Genomic DNA, 23,238 nt, shown 5'->3' with positions numbered 1-23,238 from the left:
AACTACAGGATATTGTACTTTTCTTGGAGGTAACCTAGTGACATGGAGGAGCAAGAAGCAGAATGTAGTGGCAAGGTCATCTGCAGAATCAGAGTTCAGGGCTATTGCTCAAGGATTATGTGAATTACTGTGGCTGAGAATCATCTTGAATGATTTAAGAATCCCATGGGAGGGTCCTATGAAGCTCTACTGTGACAACAAGTCTGCCATTAATATAGCTCATAATCCTATACAACATGATAGGACAAAACATATTGAGATTGATAGACATTTCATCAAAGAAAAACTAGAGGAAGGGTTAGTGTGTATGTCCTATGTTCCATCAGAAAGACAATTAGCCGATGTTCTAACAAAGGGGCTGAACAGTTCAAGTTTCTATGATCTTGTATCCAAGCTGGGAATGGAAGATATCCATTCCTCAGCTTGAGGGGGAGTGTCGAGATATGACTGAGATGGAAACAAAATTGTGAGAATTAATTCTAATTTACTTAATTAAGAAAATTAGAATTAATTGGTAAATCCCTTAAATTAAGGAAATTAGAATAAATTTGTAATCCCTTAAACTAAGGGAAATAGTTAAATAGTTTCCTTGTTTTTCTCCTTTTAATCTCCTATATAATACCTTGTATGATCAATTCAAGAAAGGTGAGAAATACAAATTATTTTCGTTGATTTTCCCGCATATTGTTTGATAGTGATGAGCTTTGTCTTGATTTTGTATATGACTGCAACATCATTCGCCTTAAAGTATGTTTGTTTAACTACATCCAAAATCTCTTTTGTAGTGGAGAGAAACATGAATGACTCACTGATCTCTATTAGTGTGATATTCCACAACTATGTCACTAGCATGAAATCAACTTTTGCCAAAAATATGAACTTGGAGTCATTGGCTCAGGAGGTAAATCAATAAATTGTTGGATATTTCCCTTTTCTTTTAGAAATTTCTTCAAATTGTAGGAACATTTAAAGTAATTATTTCCATTCAAATGATAAGAATCTAGAAATCCCTGAATTTCTCACTTGGTCTAATTTTCGCCCTTAATCATGGTTGATTCCTTTGACAGAATGTCGAAAAATCTAGGCATAGTGAATAGAAGGAGATTATGATAAAATAATTAAGGTTAGAAATAAAAATCGTAACCCTAGAGAAGGAAAACAAAGGTTGAAAAGAAAACCCTAAACTCGCTTTAATACCATGTAGAAAATAAAACAAGGAAGATAAACTCTTACAAATTTATTTTGTTATCCTTTCTTTAAACAAGAAGGCGAATTGCAATCTGAGAGCCATAGAGAAATTGATCCAATAGTAAATGCCTTAATCCGTATGTCTTAAGCTCTTTGCTATGATTGGATAGCCAGTGAGCCCAAATGCAGGGGGGAGAGAGAGAGAGAGAAATTCACTAAAAAATGTAAGGAATTAACAAGAATTCAAACCAAAATATGCCTCAAGTTAAATTAAACTGTGGCAAGAAAAGATGAAGCAGCAGCAGTGGTTTATCAAACCAAACAGCATATGTTAGCGTCTATCCAGAGCTCTCACCAAAGAATATAAGCCGGGCATATGCTTGCCACCAACATGACCCTATGGCACTAACCCAACGGATTTTTGGGCTAGGAAAACATTTCTTACCCACAGCCATAAATTGACCTAGCATGAATCAGAATACATTCTTCTAGTTGTTTCTGCAAGGAAAGCTCCACATTGCTTGCACAAGTAAATAAAATTTGAATGTATGCTAATCGGATCAACCACAGCCTTGCATGACTAAAAGCGGGCTTCAGGGTTAAAACCCAAGCGCAAGATCACAATGAGACGCATAAGGTTAAGGTAACTATTCCAATCCCTATTTTGGTTTTCTCTGCTCAAGTTAAGGGCCATTGGACTTGAAAATGATAAAACAACGTTCAATTGAGAAATAAAACGTGAATATTTGACTTATGAAGTCATGCAAACATACAATAAGCAAATAGTCATCTAGCTCAACTCAAATAATAAATTTAGTCATCTAGCTCAACTCAAATAATAAATACATAACACTAAATTTATGTGTACGAATATCTAACAACAAAATCTATAGATTTACTTAAATAACACCCAAATTTTTAAATCACATTAAAAATAAAACTAAATTTTAGCTTATTTAAAATGAATACACATTTTCATGCATGTGTTTTGATGTGAATTAGACACTAGGGTGTTAGATAGGTGTTATATAAGTTAATATAAAGATTTAGATGCTATATATGTAAATTCCCCTGTTTTCAACCATATGATACAAAGTCTTCGAATATTTTACTCCAAAGGAGATGCATGTTCATATCAGTTGGACACTAACTTATAGGTTTTCAATAGTCATTTACCGAGCTGCTAAGCCCATACTAGTGACTTCTAGCGGGTAATGCTCATTCTCTCCCATGTATTCCTAATAATTTGCACGGAAGTATTGCCCACCATTTTTGAATCACATAAGTAGCACACCTTCTGAAAATTCTGCTTTTATCTATATTTATAATATATTAGATACTAAAAGTGATGTTAAAAATTCTGCTTTTAATGATCTTTATAATAGATGAGATACTAGGAGGGTGAAAAATATATGTATAAACAAGCCAAACAAAGAGAAAAGAAAAGTAAATATTTAACTCAAGTAAAGTGTATTAAAGATGAAAATCAAAAAGTGCTTTTCTTAGAAAAAGATATTCAACATAGGTGAGTGAGTTATTTTGATAAACTTTTTAATGAAAATTCTGAAAATACGATTGACCTTAGTGATCTTAATATCGTTAATAATAATAATGCGTTTAAATTTTACTGTCGCATTAGTAAAAAAAGAAGTTGAGGAGGCTTTAAAAAAAACCAAGGGAGGAAAGTATGTAGGACCTGATGATATCCCAATTCAAGTATGGAAATATTTAAGAGATTTGGGAGTTACTTGGCTTACTAAACCCTTTAATATTATTTTAAAAACTAAAAAGATGCCTGAGGAGTGGAGGAAGAGTATTTTGGTCCCCATTTTTAAGAATAAAGGGTATGCCCAAGAGTGTGCAAATTATAGAGGAATTAAGTTGACATGGCTTACTTTAAAATTACAGGAGAGGGTAATTGAACATAAGTTAAGACTTATTACAAAGATTTCTCATAATCAATTTGGATTTATGCCGGGCAGGTTTACTATGGAAGTTATACATTTATTGACAGGTTTGATGTAGAAGTTCGGAGATAATAAAGAGAATCTATATTTGATTTTTATTGATTTAGAAAAAGCTTACAATAAGGTTTCAAGAGATATCCTATGGAGAATTCTTGAGAAGAAAGGTGTTGATATGACTTATATTCAAGTCATTAAGGGTGTGTATACTAGAGCTGTTACTTGTGTTCAAACTGAAGAAGGATTGACAAAATATTTTCCGATTTTTGTTGGATTACATCAGGGATCAGCTTTAAGCCCATATCTTTTTGCTTTAGTTATGGATGGTCTTACTGGACATTTACAGGAGGATGTACCTTGGTGTATGCTTTTTGCTGATGATATCCTTCTCGTGGATAAGACAAGAGAAAAAACCTAGAAAAAACTTGAATTATGGAGGTCTATATTTGAGTCTAAAAGCCTTCATTTTAGTAGAACTAAAACTGAATACATGGAATGTAATTTTAGTAGTAGTAACTCTAGTGACAGAAGTGTAACTTTGGGTGATCAAATCATTAAAAGGTGAATAATTTAGATATCTCGGGTCTGTTGTTCAAAGCGATGGTGATATAGATGGGGATGTTAATAGTAGAATTCAAGTTGGTTGGTTGAAGTGAAGGAATGTTTCGGGCCTTTTGTGTGATTGAAAAGTACTGCTTAGACTGAAATGAAAATTTTATAAGGTGGTGAGACCTGCAGTGCTCTATGGCACTGAATGTTGGCCTTTAAAAGAGAAGCATTATGATAAGTTAAGTGTTGCCGAGATGAGAATGATTAGCTGGATGGATGAGTGGTGGATGAGTGGCTTTACACTTAAAGACAAAATGCGAAATGAATAAATCCGAGATAGGTTAGGTGAAGCTCTTGCGACAAACAAAATTAAAGAAAGTTGTCTTAGATGGTTTGGTCACATTAAGTGTCGACCATTTGCTGATCCGATTAGAAGAGTAGATGTTTTAGATTCAACTTATGTTAAGAAAGGTAGAGGTAGGCCTAAGAAGACTTAATTGTATAAAAAAAGATCTTAATTTATTAGAACTAAATGAAAATAAGACACTAAATAGGACGCAATGGAGAAAAATGATTCGTGTAGCCGACCCCACGTAGTGGGCTTAAGGCTTTGTAGTTGTTGTTGTATAAGTAGCAACACTACACAAATATATTAAGCGAAACGCATCTACCAAATTGTCACCTCTAACCATGATTGAAGGAATATAAAAAAGTTCACAAAGTAGAGAAAAAATATCAGTTTTGATCACAATAACGAACTAATATCAACATAACAAAAAAATCACAAGGCTAACTGAGGTCTCACCAGCTTCATTATGGAATACAGCCCCTCTACTTATTTCCTCCTTCACTCCTTGAAAACCATTAGAGAAAATCCATTCACTACTATCCCCATCATTGGCAAATGCATTTCGCAGGCTCAATGTGGATGAGCTCAAAGGAAAGTTGAGCCTGTGATTATCTTCCGCCTGAATTTTTGACCGAGAAACCATAACAGGAAATGAATTAGGTCCACCCTCCAAAGATGTTTGACTGTTAGGTTTATTTGAAACAGCTAAGCCAGTGCAAAGTTTCTTGTTGTAAAAATGATTCAATTTGCGAACATCTTCTTTTCCAGATGAACCACTAATACTATCTAAATTAAGCTTCAATTCAATCTCAGAATCTCCAGTGCAGATTCTAGAACAATTACTTGTGTTTATAGAATATGAACTAGGAATTTCCTCTGATTTTTCTGTATAATCAATATATGCACCAGCGGGAAATCGAAAATCAAGCATTCTCTTAGGACATTTTCTAAAACTTCCATCAGTCCCAGAAACTCTTTGTAAGGTCTCAGTTTCAAAAATACCTGAAGAAGATTGCAGATTACTTTTAGGAAAATTGAGGGTATAAATAATATCATCATTGTATCTCAGTTTTTCCATTTTATGACAGTTATTCACGGCGCATAGATGAGACATATGACACATCCCTGTGGCATAATCAGATTGAAATTGAGAAGAACCAAAAATTGTTTTTGATGGGACTCTATGTGCCCCAGATAAACCATTCTTTTGAAGCTCCTCCATCAGATCCTTCTGTATGCCGTAAAGACGGTGAAGTTCATAGACCTGGATCACAAAAAATAGCAAGACCATGGTGATTATGTACAAAAAAAAAAAAAACCAAGGATCTAATAATTAGCATAACAAAATAGTCCACGTCTTGGTTCTATAAAGAGAAGCGAAATTTTCCCTTTGTGAGAATAGCTATTTAAAAAATTATGATTAATAACCTAAGAAGTATACTTGTAGAACTGTTGAAACCAAATTCTCAAGCAGTACAAAGCACATTTGAAAATATAAAAAATGTATAAGGTATTTACTCCTCTAAGAGCACTGATACAGTGGTAGCATTTGCTCCACTTACCTCGGTTGACATCGCAAGCTGAGCCATTGCATAGCCACTCATGCCCAGGATCCCATCTTCCATTAAAATAGTCTCTATGATAGACTAATAAAAGAGGATAATCTTCCCTTACAAGGTAATTTGTAGCCAAGTTAGAAATATCACAGACGTAGTACCCCATTATGCACCAAACTCCAGACTCTTAGGTTTGAACCACACTTTGATTTTAGTTTCTACAGTTAATTTTGCTTTATCCCGCTTGGTTTGAACCACACTTTGATTTTGGTTTCTACAGTTAATTTTGTTTTATCCCGCACATTTCCTATAAGCTCCATGCTGGAAAGAAGACAAAGATCATCAAGAAAGAGAAATACAGGAGGCCCTTTGAATTATCACAACAGTCCCAAATATTACTAAGCATCAAATCCTGATAAGAAATAAATATTAATTATAGCATTTACTTCCTACAATCATTTGGAATCCTTTTGAATTTTGAATTCCCTCAAGTATTGTCATCCTTCAGTTAATGTATCCATTTTCTTGTAATTAATTTTCATCATTTGAATTTAAAACCCTTAATTAAATGATTTCCTTATAATGCAGAGTTATCCAATATATTTATCAACTCACAAACAAAACAATGGAAAAGATACTAAAGTTATTCTCTCATATATTCAATCTTATGTACTCTTCTAGCAAAACCAATACGCACACTATTCTCTCACAGTGCTATATACATCCTTTGATCACCCATATCATTCAACAAAGCTGCCCAAACACAAATCAAACTTAAGTTCATTAACTATCTCTAATCAACAATTGATGCAAGGAATAGTATTCACTAAGCTCATCACTGCCCCTCAAGATGGGCAAAAGTATTCACTAAGCTCATCTTGTCACATAATCTAGACAAATCTAATGAGTAAGTCCTTTGATGAGGCAATCAATCACTTGCTCTCTAGTAGCTACAAGACTTATAGGTCCAGAAGTCCCTTATTCAGCTTTTCCTTGATGAAAACCTATCAATCTCGACATGTTTGGTTCTATCATGTTGCATCGGGTTGTTGGTGATATTGATCGCTAACTTGTTGTCACACCAAAACTTCATTTGAGATCTTTAGTCCACCTTGAGCTCTACCAATAAAGTACTCAGCCACATCATCTCGGCAACTCTGAAGGACATGATGGTATACTCTCCTTTTGCTGTTGATCTTGCTACAACTGACTATTTCTTGCTCTTCCATGAGACCGAGTTGTTGCCTACAAACATGCAGTATCCCGATGTGGATCGTCTATCATCAACACAACTTGCCCAGTCAGAACCACAAAAACCCTCAATATCTACATGCTCATTCTTCCTGAATATCAACCCTTTCCCTGGTGCACCCTTCAGATGCCTCAAAATCGGATACGATGTATCCATATGGCCCTTCCTCAGATCATGCATGTAGTGGCTCACCACACTTATTGCAAAAGCAAAATAATAGGTCGAATGTGACCCAAATAGATCAGGCGGTACCTCTCACGATCTACCAATTCACCTTCCTCTATATTGAGTTTAACATTCTGATCAATTGGAGAGACTGCAGGTTTGTACCCCTGCATACATGTTTCCATGAGAAGATCTAGTGCATACTTTCTTTAGGATAAGACCATCACCTCAGGTCCATGTGCCACTCTGAGTTGACCCAGATTATTCACCTCAAATTATTTTCCTAATCTTCCATTCAGTTGAGTAATCTTTGTCTCATCATTGCCAGTGATAATTATGTCATCCATATACACAATAATATGATAGTGAGACCTTCATGATGTAGAAAAAATATCATTTGGTCTGCATTTATTTTGTTGATATCTCATGTCAACCATCAACATTCTAAACTTTTCAAACCAGGCTCCAGGAAACTGCTTCAAGTCATGGAGTGACTTTCTAAGCCTACACACCTTGACTACTGCTGGGATGTACTGACTCCTAGTGGTATCTCCATATATACCTCCTTGTTGGAGGGAGATCTATGTGAGAAGTGATCAAAATCTTGTCAAAGCCTCTCCATCTCTATGGAGTACTCCTGAATCGATCTATCACCCTGAACCACTCTCTATATCTCATACTAAATCTAGAACACCCTCATGTGATTCTCAACTCCAACAAAGGTCTTCTTTAGCTTTGCCCAGATGTCGTTCACCTTTCAAATGTCATCCAATGATAAAGCCATCAAATTGAGTAGCTAGGTGTAAATCAATGCATGTGTGGTCCTCCACTCATCCCCTTCAACATTGCCACTCTTTAGCTGGACTCCCATCAGGTATCCTTCTTGTCTCTTCCCTACTAGAGCGGCATCGATCCTACGCGACCAACTCGAATATGTGGTTGGTCCATCGAGCTTTAGATCCACAGGAATTAGCTCACTGTACGAGCCCGACTAAGACCTTCAGAACTTCAGGGTCTATCTTTTCCAAAAGTTTCAATTCTTTACCTCCCACACGCCACATCTCCTGACATCCTCAATCACAGGAATAAATCTAGAACACACTGAACACATGTGACTTTCTTTTTGCAGATTCGTGCAATCCGTTTTTCTTTGACCCACACAGAGTCGCAGCCTCTATGTCCCGCACACAAAACTGTAGCCACTTTGATTCTTCGCCTCCCTATCATCGAGTGAAACTTCAGAAATAAAGCCCTGCACCGCTACCTTCCAAACTCCCGAGCCACAATTCCACTATTTCGTATGTAGCAAACTCATTGTTGCCTTCTCAGCTAGCTCTAATTGTGATTGTATCCTTCGATTTAGATCACGTCGCAATTTCTTCGACGTTCCGCACGACCAAGCTTTTCTCACCAGCGCTACCTTTCTGTACTGTCATGCCTCACTTGCAATGAAGTTGCGCCCAAGCCGCTTGAGCCACCCTGCGCAGAAGCTGCAACATCATTCTTCCCTATTCACGCGCGACCCATGCTCCCTTAGCCCACAACCGCTGCCTCTTCGCCAATCCACTCGTGACCGATAAAGGGAATGTAGCACACAAAAGAGTAGCACCATCTTTCCTTCTCTGCTCTGCCTTGCCCAAATTTGTCGTCGTTCCATCGTACGACTTCGTTCCTTCGCACGTCGTCGTCATCTCAAGTCACTGAAGCCTTCGTCATGACCTATCGAGCACAAGAGGGTTGAGGCTCTAATACCAAATTGAAACTATTTCCTCCAAAAAAACCTGTTTCATTTAATTGATGACGGGCTTATATAGATCCTTACAAGTTACAACATTTATAAATAAATTCCTAGACTCCATCTATTTACAAATAGGACCCTACATTAGATACAAAAATCAACAAGAAATCTAGGGGCTATTTGTAAGAATGTTGTAAGGCTCTATATAAACCCAAGTCATTAATAATTAAAACGAGCCTTTGAGCAATTATTTCTTTAAGTAGCAAAAGTGTTAAAATTTATATTATACACAAAAAGGTAAGCATGGACACACCTGTTTTCTGAATATGGCTTCATGTTCAAGCATAGTCCTCTTTAGCATTTCTTTATCATATTCAGAATATCCAGCTGAAGGACTCGGACAGCAACCATTGTGGAGATCCTCATTGAGCGTCTTATTGATATAGAATGAAGACCAGTTATTGCCCGCATTTGCATTGAGATCTCTCATTTTATCATACCTTGGAGAGTAACTTCTGAAATGGACTTTTGTTCCCATCCCTGCCATTTTTTGAGAATGATGTACAAAAAGAATTAATCAGAAAATTCCAAAAGTTTTCAAGTCAAAGATAACAAAAGGAAACAAAGGATAAATGAAGTAGTGCGAGAAGTTCTTTTAGAAAATGATCCGTGAATTTAATTTAACATGAAGTGCTGATTTGGGACTCTGAATGGACATGTTGATGTTAAGGTGCATAGTATTTAACATGCGAAAACTTCTCTTAATTACAAAAAGTTAAAATGTTCATTGTATTCCAGGATTAGGTTTGGCACCCAAAATAAAAGGAATGCTGGTTAGTTCTAAACAATGAAGTATCTGTGCTACTTATATTGCATATACAAACACTTTCAAGATGGAAAACTATTATAGCCAAGCTCATGAAATGATAAAGAAATCCACTCAGTAAGTTTAACAGTACCAAGGATTACAACAAATATGAAGCAACTTTATGAGTCAAACAGATCTGAATAAATTATGTGTCACATAAAGCTAAATGAAGCCCTTTATTGATTCAAATCACTCAGTTCAAATGGACCAAGGTTTTCAACCATCGAAAAGAAACCACATTAGTTCAACAAAATTGAATCAACTAAGCTTGACAGCCCGGAATTATATATCACAAAATGCTAAAACAACCATTTATGGACACAGATTTATAAGAGAGCAATGTAATATCACGACTTTCTTTCAATCCTTGTCTTTGCTGTTTAAGAGCGTAAAGTTGCATTTTGTTAGTCTAGCAGTTCCTAAATTTTTTGGCACAATTGACTAAACAAATACCTGCTTAACATCCTTCTAAAATAAATCCTGAGTTTCTCTTTTGAACCTGTTAAATTGATTATCAGCAAAGAAGCTGAAAAAGTAAAAAGATGACCAAGTCAACGAGTTGCTGGCACTGCCTTCAAACATGCATCCAGCCAAAGCATTTCTTGCTTACAAGATGAATTTACACACGATTTACTGCTTTATAATATACCCAATACATGGAAATTAATCTTAACATAGTTGAACAATTCAGAAAAAAAACAGGCTCATCTATTTTGCAGAACTTAGAAGACTAATGAAAATGATAGTGCTAAGTTAAAGAAAAAAACAATTAGAAATTACAAAATCACTTGTTATCATATTCAAACTGAATTAGAAGTTTCATGGTTAAATGATGATAGCCTTAAAAGATGTTTAGTAGTAGAATACTCATCTGGAGATGAAATATCAAAATTAATGATGAAAAATAATAGGAGCATTTAAATAAATACCACACAATTTAAGTATTTATGCATCTAATAGAAAAACTATTACATTTATTCATATAACAATTTAGTGTCGCAATCAAATCAAAATATATGCATGAAAATATACATTTCACTTCAAAGAAGTTAATATTAGTGGTATATTTAAGTGATTTAAAAATTTGACTATTACATAAGTAAATAGCAAACTTAAGTTGTTAGATTTGGCAAAACCAAAAGATTATGTGATGTGTATATAAATCCCCCAAAACAATATTGAATACAATAATAAACTATAGTACTTGAAACCAAATGAAAAAAACAAAAAGAATATCAAGGCTACTGAACAAAAAGGACATTAAATTTCCAATCACTATAATAGTTGGATGGTGCAATTATCCCATAACAAATCTGCATTTCACTCCGGATAGCTGGAATCAAGCCCAACAAAGCTGGAATTCTTTTGGAAAAAGAAGCTGGATTTGATCGAAAGTGTCCCAATTGAAATGAATTAAAAAAGTTGGGGCTTGTTCAGAAGCAATTAGTTTTTTTTTAATGTGTTTTTTACATGTTTTTTATTTTTTTGCTTAAAAAAATATAATATTTTTGAATGTACTCAAAATAATTTTGAGGCATTTTGAGTGTTTTTAAAAATAGCTATACTTTAATTAAATAGCCAAATATACTTTGTTTCAAATCAAAACATCATCAAATAAAATATAAAAAATAAAAGTGATCTCAAGCAGCCCCTTAAGGCTTGTTTGGAATAACATCTATTTTTTTCCTCTTATTTTAAAAACATGTTAGTTTATCACATTTTTTATATGATTTTATTTTCCATTTCAAAAATAGATTAGCTTGTTTTTAAAAATAGATTAATTTATCGCATTTTTTATATGATTTTATTTTCTATTATCAAAAATAGAATAGCTTGTTTTTAAAAATACTTCAAACATTTAAAAATTATTTCAAGTGCTTTTAAAAATAACTAAACATGTTATAACATATCAAATATCTTTTATTTCACGTAAAAATCATAAATATAACGGAATCAAAATAAAAAAAATAATAAAATAGAAGTGATCCCAAGTTGCCCCGTAGGGAAACTGCCCTTAGCAATGACAATCACTGAGTATCTTGACCCAAACAACTAAGGTATCTTTAACATAATCTCAAACCAAGTGCTTCTGAAGGCAATGCCCTTAACCATTTCTGCTTAGACCAGTTGTGCTCTCAAGATAATCTAAATATTTAAAAATGCAAGTTCAAAGTTAAATAAATGTTTAAAAGCATGATGCCATCAAAAAAATGAGCAAAGGGTAATGCATTCAGAAAGTCAAAAAAATAATTAAGAGAATGATTAAAATGACAACATAGTCCCCTGACTTTTTGCATTAGGCCATTTTAGTCCCAATAAATAGTCTCCAGACAATTTTAATGGGAGCCAAAATAGTCCTTACAGAAAACTATTTCAGCCAATATTAAAAGAGTCTTAGAACTAAAATGACACTTTTATGAACTCTGGAACTAAAATGGTCCCCTGCACAGAGTCAGCGATTATTTTGACTCTTCTCTTTTAAGAGAACACTTTCCAATAACAAGTTAATCCAAGTGACACAAATAACTAATTGAATAATATCACATGAAGCTAAAATGGTTGAAAGTAATGAGATGAGCCAATCAATTAGGAAACAACAATTTGTAGAGATTTAACATTAAACTCTGCATATGCAACCATTTTTCATCATTTAAGAGATCTAATGAAATAAGGAAACCATTCATCACTGAAATATAAATCTATAGCAATTAATCCAACTCTGCAGGCTCTAAAGTGGAGAAAATAAACTTGAAAAATGCATGCCACACCATAAGTCTCAGATGAACCACAATTTTAAAAAAGAACAGATGAAAATCAACAGAAAGGCTTAGAATCTAAGAGATATACAAAAAATATTATAATTTACAAGACAATAAAAATTCTTACAAATACTTGCAATAATTGGCGACAATTGGTGATATTCAAGAGCGCTAATACAGAGCAAATTACACTTAAATTTCTTCAATCACGTACTCATTCCTAAGAATATTGAACAAACCATCAATGCAGAGAGTATTGTTCCCAACATTATAAAAGATGAATTCCTAAAATGATGCCACATCAGCCGCTCATATGATAGCAAATATGTCCAAATTAAAATTCAATAGATATTATCGTAAAAATAAAAAATTAAAGTTGAATTAACGACCTCCGCTAATTCTAGTAAATGGGTTTAAGAAAAACAACTTAGATCTTAGAGAAAAACTTTATGAAAGAGTAGATGAGCTTATAACAAACAAAATCAACTCTTTGGGATAAAAGACTTATTTGGTAGAAGATCCATGCTTGATCAAAAGACCTATTTCATAGGTTCTTATCGCAAAACATGCAAATCTAGATGTCAACTTCCAAATCCGAATTCCAGACAAATGAAAAGACCAAAAACAAAGTGACCTGAAACTGAATTTCCATCGAAACACCCACGATGGCTCAACTACAGATAATTACGCTCTGAGAAAAAAAAAATCGAAATTCAACAAACAAGAGAATCAACAAGCTAAATATGTTATAATCCATCAAAATTCAGTCAACAGCCCGCCAAGAAAGTCCGCACTTAACACCAAACAACTCAAATCGCTCCTAAACTCCAAATCCAGGAAAGCCATAAAAAAACCCATCAAAACCCAAAACAGAACCTCATGACTCATAAGCATTAAAATCAGGAAAGCGAAGAATCAAAACCCTCAAATTACCTCAACCAGATCCTCTAACTGTACTCAGAGCCCGCAGCATCCGATTCGATACCTTGACCAAAACCAAGAAAACACAATAGTCCGCATCCTCCTTCTACCATAGAGATCAACGATGTCCAATCCATTCTAGCCAACAGAAGAAAGGACAACAAACCCACAGTACCGCAATTACCACAAAGAAAAAATTAGGCGATTGAAGACCACATCAACGCACCCTGGTCGAAATGTTTGGAAGAATCTTGCCGTTCCGAAAGAAAAGCGACTTGAGATCGTCATCAGATTGCGATATCTCAATCTCCTGGGCCAGGGGAAGGAGAGAGACAGAGAGATACGAGATAATAAAATCTCTTTCGAAGAACTGTAACACGAAATTTGTCGTCATCCGGCCTTGTTACTAATTCCAACCTCTCTCGCCCTCCATTGTTTTCTTCTCCCTGTTTCCTTTATTGTCTATTGTGTGAAGCCACAGTAACTTCATCTCTTCTTCCCCCTCTCTCTCTCTCTCTCCTTTTATTCTTTCAGTTCACTCATTCTCTTCTTCCCAAATAATGGCGGATGTGGAGATTCTCCTGCCTTCTCTCTCTCTCTCTCTCTCTCTCTACATTTTTTAGAGAGAGAAAATTAATTTCTGAGAAATCAGTACAAAAAGCCGCATATGCCGCTTCAGTCCACAGCCCCCAAATCTGTTACCCTACAGGTTTTTATTTTTTTTTTAATTTTTTTTTTTTTTGGTTTATTAATATTCTTAAGCCCTGTAACATCATTTTAAAAAATAAATTCTAAATTGCCTCAATTCTCCGTAATCATCTCTCAAAAGAGCTCTTAAAAGAAATGAACAGTCAGAACTTAAATACTGTTCTTCAGTCCTACACTTAGATGATATGAGATTTTTTGTCCGTGACAGATGACTGGGGCTAAGATGTCTTGAGTTTAAGATTATTTTTTTAATATGCTTAAATTAATTGGATTTAAGACCATATAATTTTTAAAATTATTAAAAATTAGGGGCACGGCCAACCATTTTCAAATATTATGATTTTTTAATAATTACGAATTAATCACTCTTTATCATCCATTTTTAAATTCTCACTCAAATATTAAAATTTATGATAAAATTTTAATTCATATTTATTTTTATTTTTATTAAATTCTAAATAATTTAATTGAGACACACATAAATACATCGATTTGATATTTAACGGAAAACACTTAGTTGATTAATTTGTAAATATCACAGTTGTGGGCGGCCTGTACGTGATTATCCCTAAAATTTAATTATGATTAGATGAGCTTGATCTTGAAAATTTAATTATGATTAAACAAATCAGTTGTTGATTATATCTAATAATCTATTAATGCTTGGAGTGATTTATGGACTTCTATGCGTCGAGAAAGTAATCATTCTGCTCATAAAGTTAATTTCTAGATTATTTCATAAGTTATATATATATATATATATATATATATATATATATATATTATTATTCGTATTTTTTGTTCCCTATTTATAAGAATGCATTTTGGACAATTATGAAAAGAATGAAACAAGTATGAAAATTATTCTTAAGGTGATTAAATCACTAATTATTTGTATGGATATTATGTCATATTTGCATCACTATTTGAGTTTTAATTATGGCGGTGATCGGCTGGCCGACTGGCTTGACGTCGGCCCACTGAGACTGGCCGAGTGGCGATTGTGCCCTCCAATGTACATATCGGTCTGTCAAAGTGCTCGACCGCCGTCGATCTCTTTTGTCGTGGATCGACCAATCTGTTGTGGTCAGGCGCTCCTACGTGTGTTCTAGTCAATTGGGGCCATGAGCGTGGTCCGTCGTTAGTTAGTCTCCTATCGTGGGAGGCTGGTCAAATTTTCCTTGCCCAGACGGTGTTAGCGTGGTAGGATGCTCAACTTGCTTGACCTCCATTTGACCTGCTAAATGATTTTGAGATTCATGTTGGCATTTCTGGTGTGTATATATATATATACATACATAATAATTTTATTTCATACAATATATATAATATGAAAAAATTATAACATTAATTTTATGGGACAATTACATGCAGACCACCTGAAATATTTATATTACAAATCAACCACCTGAGTGATTCTTTTGAACTACCGAGCCAATGTGCTTACGCGCACCACAATTAGAATTTAATAAAAATAAAAATAAAATAAGGGTTGGGGCTTTACCATAAATTTTGATATTTGAGCGAGAATTTGAAAATTAGATGAAAGAAGGTGGTTAATTTGTAAATAGCAAGTTTCCGGGGGGTCAGCATGTAATTTTATTAAATATAGGTTAATTATAAATAATGGAATGCAAATTGCATCACTATCTAGATGATGTATTAATGAAATTTGCTTAATATAGTGTTAGATAATATTAAGGAGTGTCTGATTTGTTGTTGCCTCTAGCTGAAGATAATTTAAACAAACTAATTAAGCTTTACTTAATCCAAATCATGCCCAATTTGAATTTAATCAGAATCATTTAATTTTCATTAAGATGTAATCAGTTTTTTAAAAATAAAAATGGAGTTATATTTATGAATGAGTAAGCTGAAAAACCCTTTCTTTCCCAAATGTCCAAATCATTTCTGAAATTGCAAATTATAGCCAAACATAACCTTCTAAAACTTTTAATTGGAATTTAAGTGCAAAAAATGTTTGATTATTTGTTATTTATATTTGGATTGGTATCTAAAATGAAAATGTTGATTCCGATATACAAAACTTAATGGGCTTCCAAAGTAAATGATATATTGAATTGATACATCATTAATAAATTTTATCATTATGCATGAATCTCGAGATATTTTTTAATAAGAAATATTCCAAATTTAAATTAATAATTATTCAGGGTCCTAATTTAAAAAAGATTATAGTCAGCCTGATCATCTTGACAAAATCAACTTGATGATGCTAAAATTGGTTCAATTCGAGTCTAATGAAATTCATATCAGTTCATTGGAGGCTTCAATTCATCAATTGGATGACCAAATGAATTTTAGATTCGAGATACTTATAGTCAAATCGAGCGTCTGGACAAGGAAAACCAACGAGTCTAAGCTCACTTAATTATGGAGTCATTAAGGCTTTTAAATCATTAAAAAAAGCTCTTTGATCAAGGAGGATCAATAATTTTCATCTGATCGAGTGGTTATTGAAGTTATTCATTGAATGACAAAAATGCACCTCCCTTAGGTGCTATAAATGGACCCCCCTATTTACTTGAGAAAGAGAAAGTGAGTCAAATTCCAGTGTGTTCTTGATTGAAGACCCAAAAATAACTCCTTCGACCGACGCCGATCACTATTGATTGTCTCTCCTTACCACCGTTGGTGAACTTTTCTTGCTAACAATGTATCCCAAATAAAGTGTATTAACATATCTTAACGATAATGTAAATGAATAATATCATAGTGAAGATCTGGCGACAATTGTTTATAATTGCCGCATTCAGAATGTGATAACTTATTCGGACCCCTAAACTTTTTTAATATGTTGTATATCCGAAAGTGTTATCTCTAATGTAATAATAAACCCGAGAGAAGGGTGGCAGCCACCAACTAGTGAAATTCCAACTACGGTTTCTATGACAGTTACTATTCAAGCTTTCCATTATGGCCTATGTGGCTAAATGGCGCTACTGCATCATCCAACTATGACATTTATGATTGGTTGACGCAACTACAACTACTAACTACAGTTTATGTGACCAACTATAGCTTATGCAGCTAAATCTTACTGCAGCTTCCAACTTCAGCCTCTCTAGCCAATTAACGTTATTACAACTACTAACTACGATCAATGTGATCAACTATGACCTATGTGGCTAACTGTTACCGCAACTTTTATCTACGACCTCTATGGTCAACTAATTGTTAGTGGAGCTACTAATTATAATTATGTGACCAACTATGACCTAGATGGTTAACTGCCAGTGTAATTTCTAATTATGAGATGTATGGCCAACTAACGATAGTTCAGCTACCAACTATAGTTTCGGTTGCCAACTAACTGTTACTACATCTACCAAATATGGCCAATGTAGCTAACTACTACTGCAGCTTCCAGCTACGTCCTTTGTGGACAACTGACTGCTTCTATAACTACCAACGATAGCTAATGTACCAACTACAACCTATATGGCTAATCGCTATTGCAGTTTTCAATAACAACCTTGTGGCCAACTAATCATTGATACAACTACCAACAATAACCTATGTGGCCAACTATAGCTAATGTGACCAACTATAACATATATAACTAAATGTTACTACGGTTTTTAATTATAGCCTTCTTGGCCAACTAATGCTACTGTGGCTACGAACTATGAGCTATATGACCAACATTGATCTTTGTGTCTAACTACTATTGTAGTTTCAAACTGCAGTCTTTGTGGTCAGTTAATTGCTACTGCAGTTATCAAATATGGCCTAAGTGGTTAATTACTACTGCAGCTTTTATGGCTAACTAATGTTATTATAACTTCCAATTATGACTTTTATGACCAACTAATATTGTTGCAGCTACCAACTACTGTCTATGTAGCCAATTATTATCAAAATGCTCAATTATGGCCTTTATGGCCAACCAACACAATTGTAGTTACCAACTATGTCTTTTACAGCTAACTATTATTATTACAACGAAGAATCATATTTGTTGTAGCTCAATTATGACAATTATAATTGAACTATTATTGTATAAATATAATTATCAACATTGTAATTTCATCTTCTCAAATTCAGAAAAATAGTGGACATATGTAGTTACAGTCATATAATAGATTACTTTGACCAAGCTAGCCCTTTGATTTTTTTTCTTTCTAGGACTTTTCAACAAAAAAAAGCTTGATATCTTATTTCACTACTTTTCAATTATTTCTATATGTTGGACTTTCGTGCAACGATAAAACATTTAATATTACTCTACCGTCATTTATCTTTAGACACTCAACAAGAACATTTTATGTTTATCAACACATGCTAGAGAATTTTCAATAGAAAGAAAATATCGTTTATTATCTTAGAATTTGTACGAAGATTCAACATACATACATAAGTTTATAACAACCATCCGAGACATAAGAATGTTTACATAGCAACATGAGAATAAAAGCAATAAAGTCAGGCTAATCAGTTGAAATGATTCTGCTAGTGAATTACATAATTGATAAATGATGTCATTTGTTGCAATCGGAGAAGGTATTCAAAATAACGGGTTTCAACTTTTTAGCAATAATGTGTATCACTATTTGTGTCAATGATGTGCATCAACTTCATTGACAATAGTGAGCGAGCAAGTCGGTATTAATGTCAAATGATACATTGTTGCCCATAGTTGACATCAACAATATTGGTGTTAATGACTATTACACTGACAGAGGGCGGAGGTGAAATTTGTGATTTCAAAATTTTTAGTGTCTTAATAAACATTTTATTTAATAAAAAATCATTTACTTAAATTCAATTAAGTTAAAATTATAATAAAGAATAATTTTACAAAAAAAAAATTAAATTAAATAGCTAGAACACAACCACAGTTGTAAAAAATATAAACATTACAAAAAAAAAATTTAAATTAAATTGTGAGAAATAATTTGTTGTGTCAGAAAATATATTTATATAAAATTTGGTATTCTATACATAAATTTCTCATAACCAAATATGAGAAATTTAGAGCACCCTTGCAAAAGGAATATATTATATCAATAAATCAGCCAATCAAAGAGTCCCTAAATATTGGAATAACTCCCAAAAACTCATCTTATCAAAAAGTGCGAAATTTTGAAAAAGTAATATTTATTTTTTATGGCTAAATAATAAGAAGAAATTAATATCACCATTATATATATAAATAGCAGGAAGATAATACTGCATTAAATAAGTTATATTTGAAAAATAGAACTTCAATTTTGGGATTATTAGTCGGATTATTGAACTAAAAAATTTTTACATTAATATATTTTTGTTTTTTTTCTCCCTTTTATTTTTAAAGGGGTTGTTATAATCGTATGATTTATTTTTTCGTGTAAATCTCTCTTCCGGGTCATATGGATGATTTGGAAAAGGGATGAATAGAAAGGTAAGAGTATACAACTATGAAGATAAATTCCGTAAAGTAGACATCACGTAGCAGCCCAAAAAGCGTATATCTGAAACGAGATAGGATCGATGATACCTTGGAACATATCAGCGAAGAAGACCCTACGAAAGCAACCCACAATCAGATAATCATGTGTATATGCTTGTTCTAGGGTCAAGACCAACTCCCAAGGGAACGTATTCCTTTGGTTAATTATAGCTTGGGGAGTGCCCAAGAATACTCTCAATTTTAGAAATTCTGCTTACATTTAGGTGACGACTATTAAAGGGTGTCACAAAGGATGGTTATTCTACAGTAACATTCTGATGCTTTCAAAGCTTTTGTTAAACAACCGGACAGAGAGTAAGTCTCTCACATCCCAAGTCGGTAGCGACTCGTCGACAATCAAAGCTTATAAAATAATTGGGTCATTCCGTAGGATCCGCTTTATGCTTCCAAAGCCAAATCAAGTCATAAGGGCGGAGGGTGAATTACAGTATCCCAAATGGGCAACAGTCTATCCACAATTGAGGACTACGAGATGACATCGATGAAGCATCAAAGGAGCGACAGAGCTCAAAGGGGATCATCAAAGGAAGGGAAGAGTAATCTCTAAATAGGTAGAGGTAGTCAGGTCAGGGTACCATGGGCACATCATCCTAAGCTACTAGGTTCGTAAGTCTAACCGGTTGTGAAGCTAGTCGACCCAATATGTTCAGAGATCCTCTGTTAGCAATTTGTGAATTGTGTCGTCCATAGGGACCTTGGTAGCCCTGGATCAAATGAACGAAACTCTATCATATGACAATTAACTAGAGCTTTGAGAGGCGTGACTTATACCTGCAAAAGTGGTGAGGATGTTACTTAAAAGAAAGAGAAAGAGAGATTCAACTATAAAGCTAGAAACACTCCTAACAGTAGGACTTACTTCCTTTCTGGGTTGAGGAAGCCTCTAACACCCTAAGCAAACTAAACTATCACCTAAGGAGAAATCTATGAAGGGTCAGTCAGGTTGGAGAAGCACAAGGACTTCTCCTCGTGACATGCATATGATGTAGTTAGTTATTCAAGTTCTAATGTGGATGCCCTATTAGTATGATTTGGGTGAAGGTCATGCTATGGAACCCATTTTAAAATCAGTCTAAAAGTCATGCAGAAAAGTAAAACAGGTTTTTATAAAGTCCTGAATCTCTTAATCCTAAATTTTAATTTATTTTGAATTTTTATTAGTATTTTGTAGAAAATTTTTATAAATTTTAAGTTCTAGAGAGCCCAAGTGATCTGTTGGTTTCCCAGACAGAAGCATAATCCAAAAAGGTGAAGCCAATCCACACATTCAAGCATGCAAGAAAGGCACTAAAGCAAGCCAAATATAAACAAATAAGAGGCTGATGTCGTTGGGTCGACAATATATCCCAGAAAAGAAAAATGTGATCATGCACGACATAAATACATATATGGTCCTAATTATATACATGAATGATAATTATTTTTAAAAGTGGGGTATGAGGCACAAGAAAGCAGCTCCTGATCTGTTCACGTGGTTCCACCGGCCTAGCGCCTCAGAACCTGTGTATGTGTCTTATTTCTAATATAAACTCTCCTAGGGACTCTAAAATTATATAAGAAAAAGGGAAAATGACTTAACATGCATGAAAACAATGTTAATGGCAAAACCAACAAACATGCAACACATATGAGCCATGTCTAGCGAGAGGATCTAAGCAGTGCTTGCAGAAAAAAGTTCTCCTCTCCATTATATGTGAGGTGTATATTTTAGGCATGACTCTCTGCAAGAAGACCAACCTAATATACTACGATGCATATCAAAACAGCAAACATGTAAGCAAGCCAAAAGCATAAGAATTGATGCTTGGCTAGGGTAACTAAACAACAGAGAACTGTAGCTAGAGCAAAAAAAAAAAAAAAAAAAACCTAGCATTCTAGTTCTTTAAATATCTAATTTTTTAATATCTCCCTCAACTTTAAATTTTTTCCTCTCACAAACATTTGCTTTAGGACAAGTGAGATATTTTCCCATAAATGCTTTATAATTTAACTGAAAATTATATATTAATTTTAATTAGCTGGATTCGTTTTATGATTAGCTATGTTTTTGGCTTGTTAATCGAGCCAATTGAACTCGGGCTCAAGTTCAGCCCTGAATTCATTACATGCTCAAATTTAATTTAAGCATAATTATATTATAATTCAAATCTAAACTACCCAATCAGGGTTGTAACTGAACTAAGCCGACTCATGAGCTTACTCGAAGGCTCTGTTTGATATGAGCTGAGCTCAATAAGTTAATTCGTTAAATTGCACTTTTGTTGATTTGGTGGGGTATGTAAAAACAATGAAATTATTTTTGGCATTTAATGTTAGAATCAAATATTTGAATGAAGCCACATGCATCATATGATTTTTGTTTAAAAAAATATATATAAATGTAGAATTTTTGTATTTCATGATTAGGTGAATTTCTTTCTAAAAAGGGTAAAAATATATCTAATATATTTATTAATGCTAAGTTTGGCATAAAATATTAAAGATATTTAAAATAATTTCCTAAAAAGTTACGGTAGAAATTATAAATTATTTTTTTAATCTGTTATTTAATAAGTTAGATTGAAAAAAATAATTCTTAAGCAACAAGAAAAAAATATAATTTTTTTTTCATGGTCTGAAATGTAAAATATATAGAAAATTGTTCCAAACAAATCCTAAATAAATATATAATTATATAAAAAAGCTAAATATTGGTCTATTTTAGTCCATGCTAGGCTAAGATTTTGGGAAAATTTATATGCATACCACACAATTCTTATGCATTTATATAAATAAGACCTAAAAATTAATATTTAGGTATTTAGCACTTTTAAGGTGTTAATAATTAGGGTATTTTTGATTTGGTGTTAAAATTTTAAGCATTATTAATATAAGGAGGGATTTACACTAACATCCAATTCTTATGTATTTACATATCTAACGCCTAAACTATAATTTTTTATATTTATAACACCCAAATCTTTGGTGCCACTCTTTAACTTCCAAAAAATTAAATACATCTTTTAAACAAATAGCCAGCTAGTTTATCTGTAACAGTTTTTGATCTTTTCATTTTAAGCTACGACTGCCCCTAACAGACTCTTAAATAGTTGACAAATTTGATCTTTTCATTTTAAGCAGAGTTTTGATTATTTCTAATCTAAAATATCCTTAAATATCCATTTTTTCAGTGTATTGTCATTTAGATATTTAGTTTTTAGATATTTATTTTTGATCAATTTTAAATTATAAACATATGATGTTTTGATGATTACAGCTAAATTGAATGAAGCTTTAAAAACTATAAATTTGACATAATAAATAAATGTTTTACATTAAAAAAAATAAATAAAACTAATACTTGATATGGACCTGCATATGTAACCTGACCTGCCCCTAAAAATATAAATTGACATTTTTACATGCATAGGTCAACGAGTGTAAACGAGCCGAAAACGAGCGAGCCCAGGATCAGCTCGTGTTCGATTCATTTATATTTCGATCTCAAAAAGTGTGTTCATGTTCAGTTTGTTTGCTTAGCGAGTTTAACATGAGTCATTCACGAACAAATAGTCGTTTTGAAAACCCTAATCACATAGTCACAAGATGTTAAGGATTGAGGCAAGATTTGAAACATCATTTAAATCTAATTTAATAATTTTTATTCTATTTTCTTAATTAATACTTTTAATTGATTATAAATTTTTGTAGCCTTGTAGTCAATTAATTTTTTTAAAAATACTACTCATCAAATATATATATATATATA

At 33.3% G+C, this 23,238-nt stretch overlaps 1 protein-coding gene across 1 annotated transcript in view; it reads right to left on the bottom strand.

The window, feature by feature from the left end:
* The window catches only part of LOC110024417, a 26,465-nt gene extending 12,473 nt beyond the window's left edge, over window positions 1-13,992 (bottom strand). The window contains exons 1-3 of the mRNA XM_020724379.1: window positions 13,322-13,992; window positions 9,075-9,301; window positions 4,507-5,314 (exon numbers count right to left, since the gene is read on the bottom strand). Of these exons, the coding sequence (XP_020580038.1) occupies window positions 4,507-5,314; window positions 9,075-9,299 (1,033 nt within the window). The 5' untranslated portion in view covers window positions 9,300-9,301; window positions 13,322-13,992. The remainder of the gene's footprint in view (window positions 1-4,506; window positions 5,315-9,074; window positions 9,302-13,321) is intronic.
* Window positions 13,993-23,238: the final 9,246 nt, after the last annotated feature.

The sequence above is a fragment of the Phalaenopsis equestris genome, unplaced genomic scaffold (genome assembly GCF_001263595.1).
Source record: "Phalaenopsis equestris unplaced genomic scaffold, ASM126359v1 Scaffold000256, whole genome shotgun sequence".
NCBI classification, from domain to species: Eukaryota; Viridiplantae; Streptophyta; class Magnoliopsida; order Asparagales; family Orchidaceae; genus Phalaenopsis; species Phalaenopsis equestris.
The sequence above is the reverse complement of the archived record's forward strand: the minus strand, read 5'-3'. Positions and strand labels throughout refer to the sequence as shown.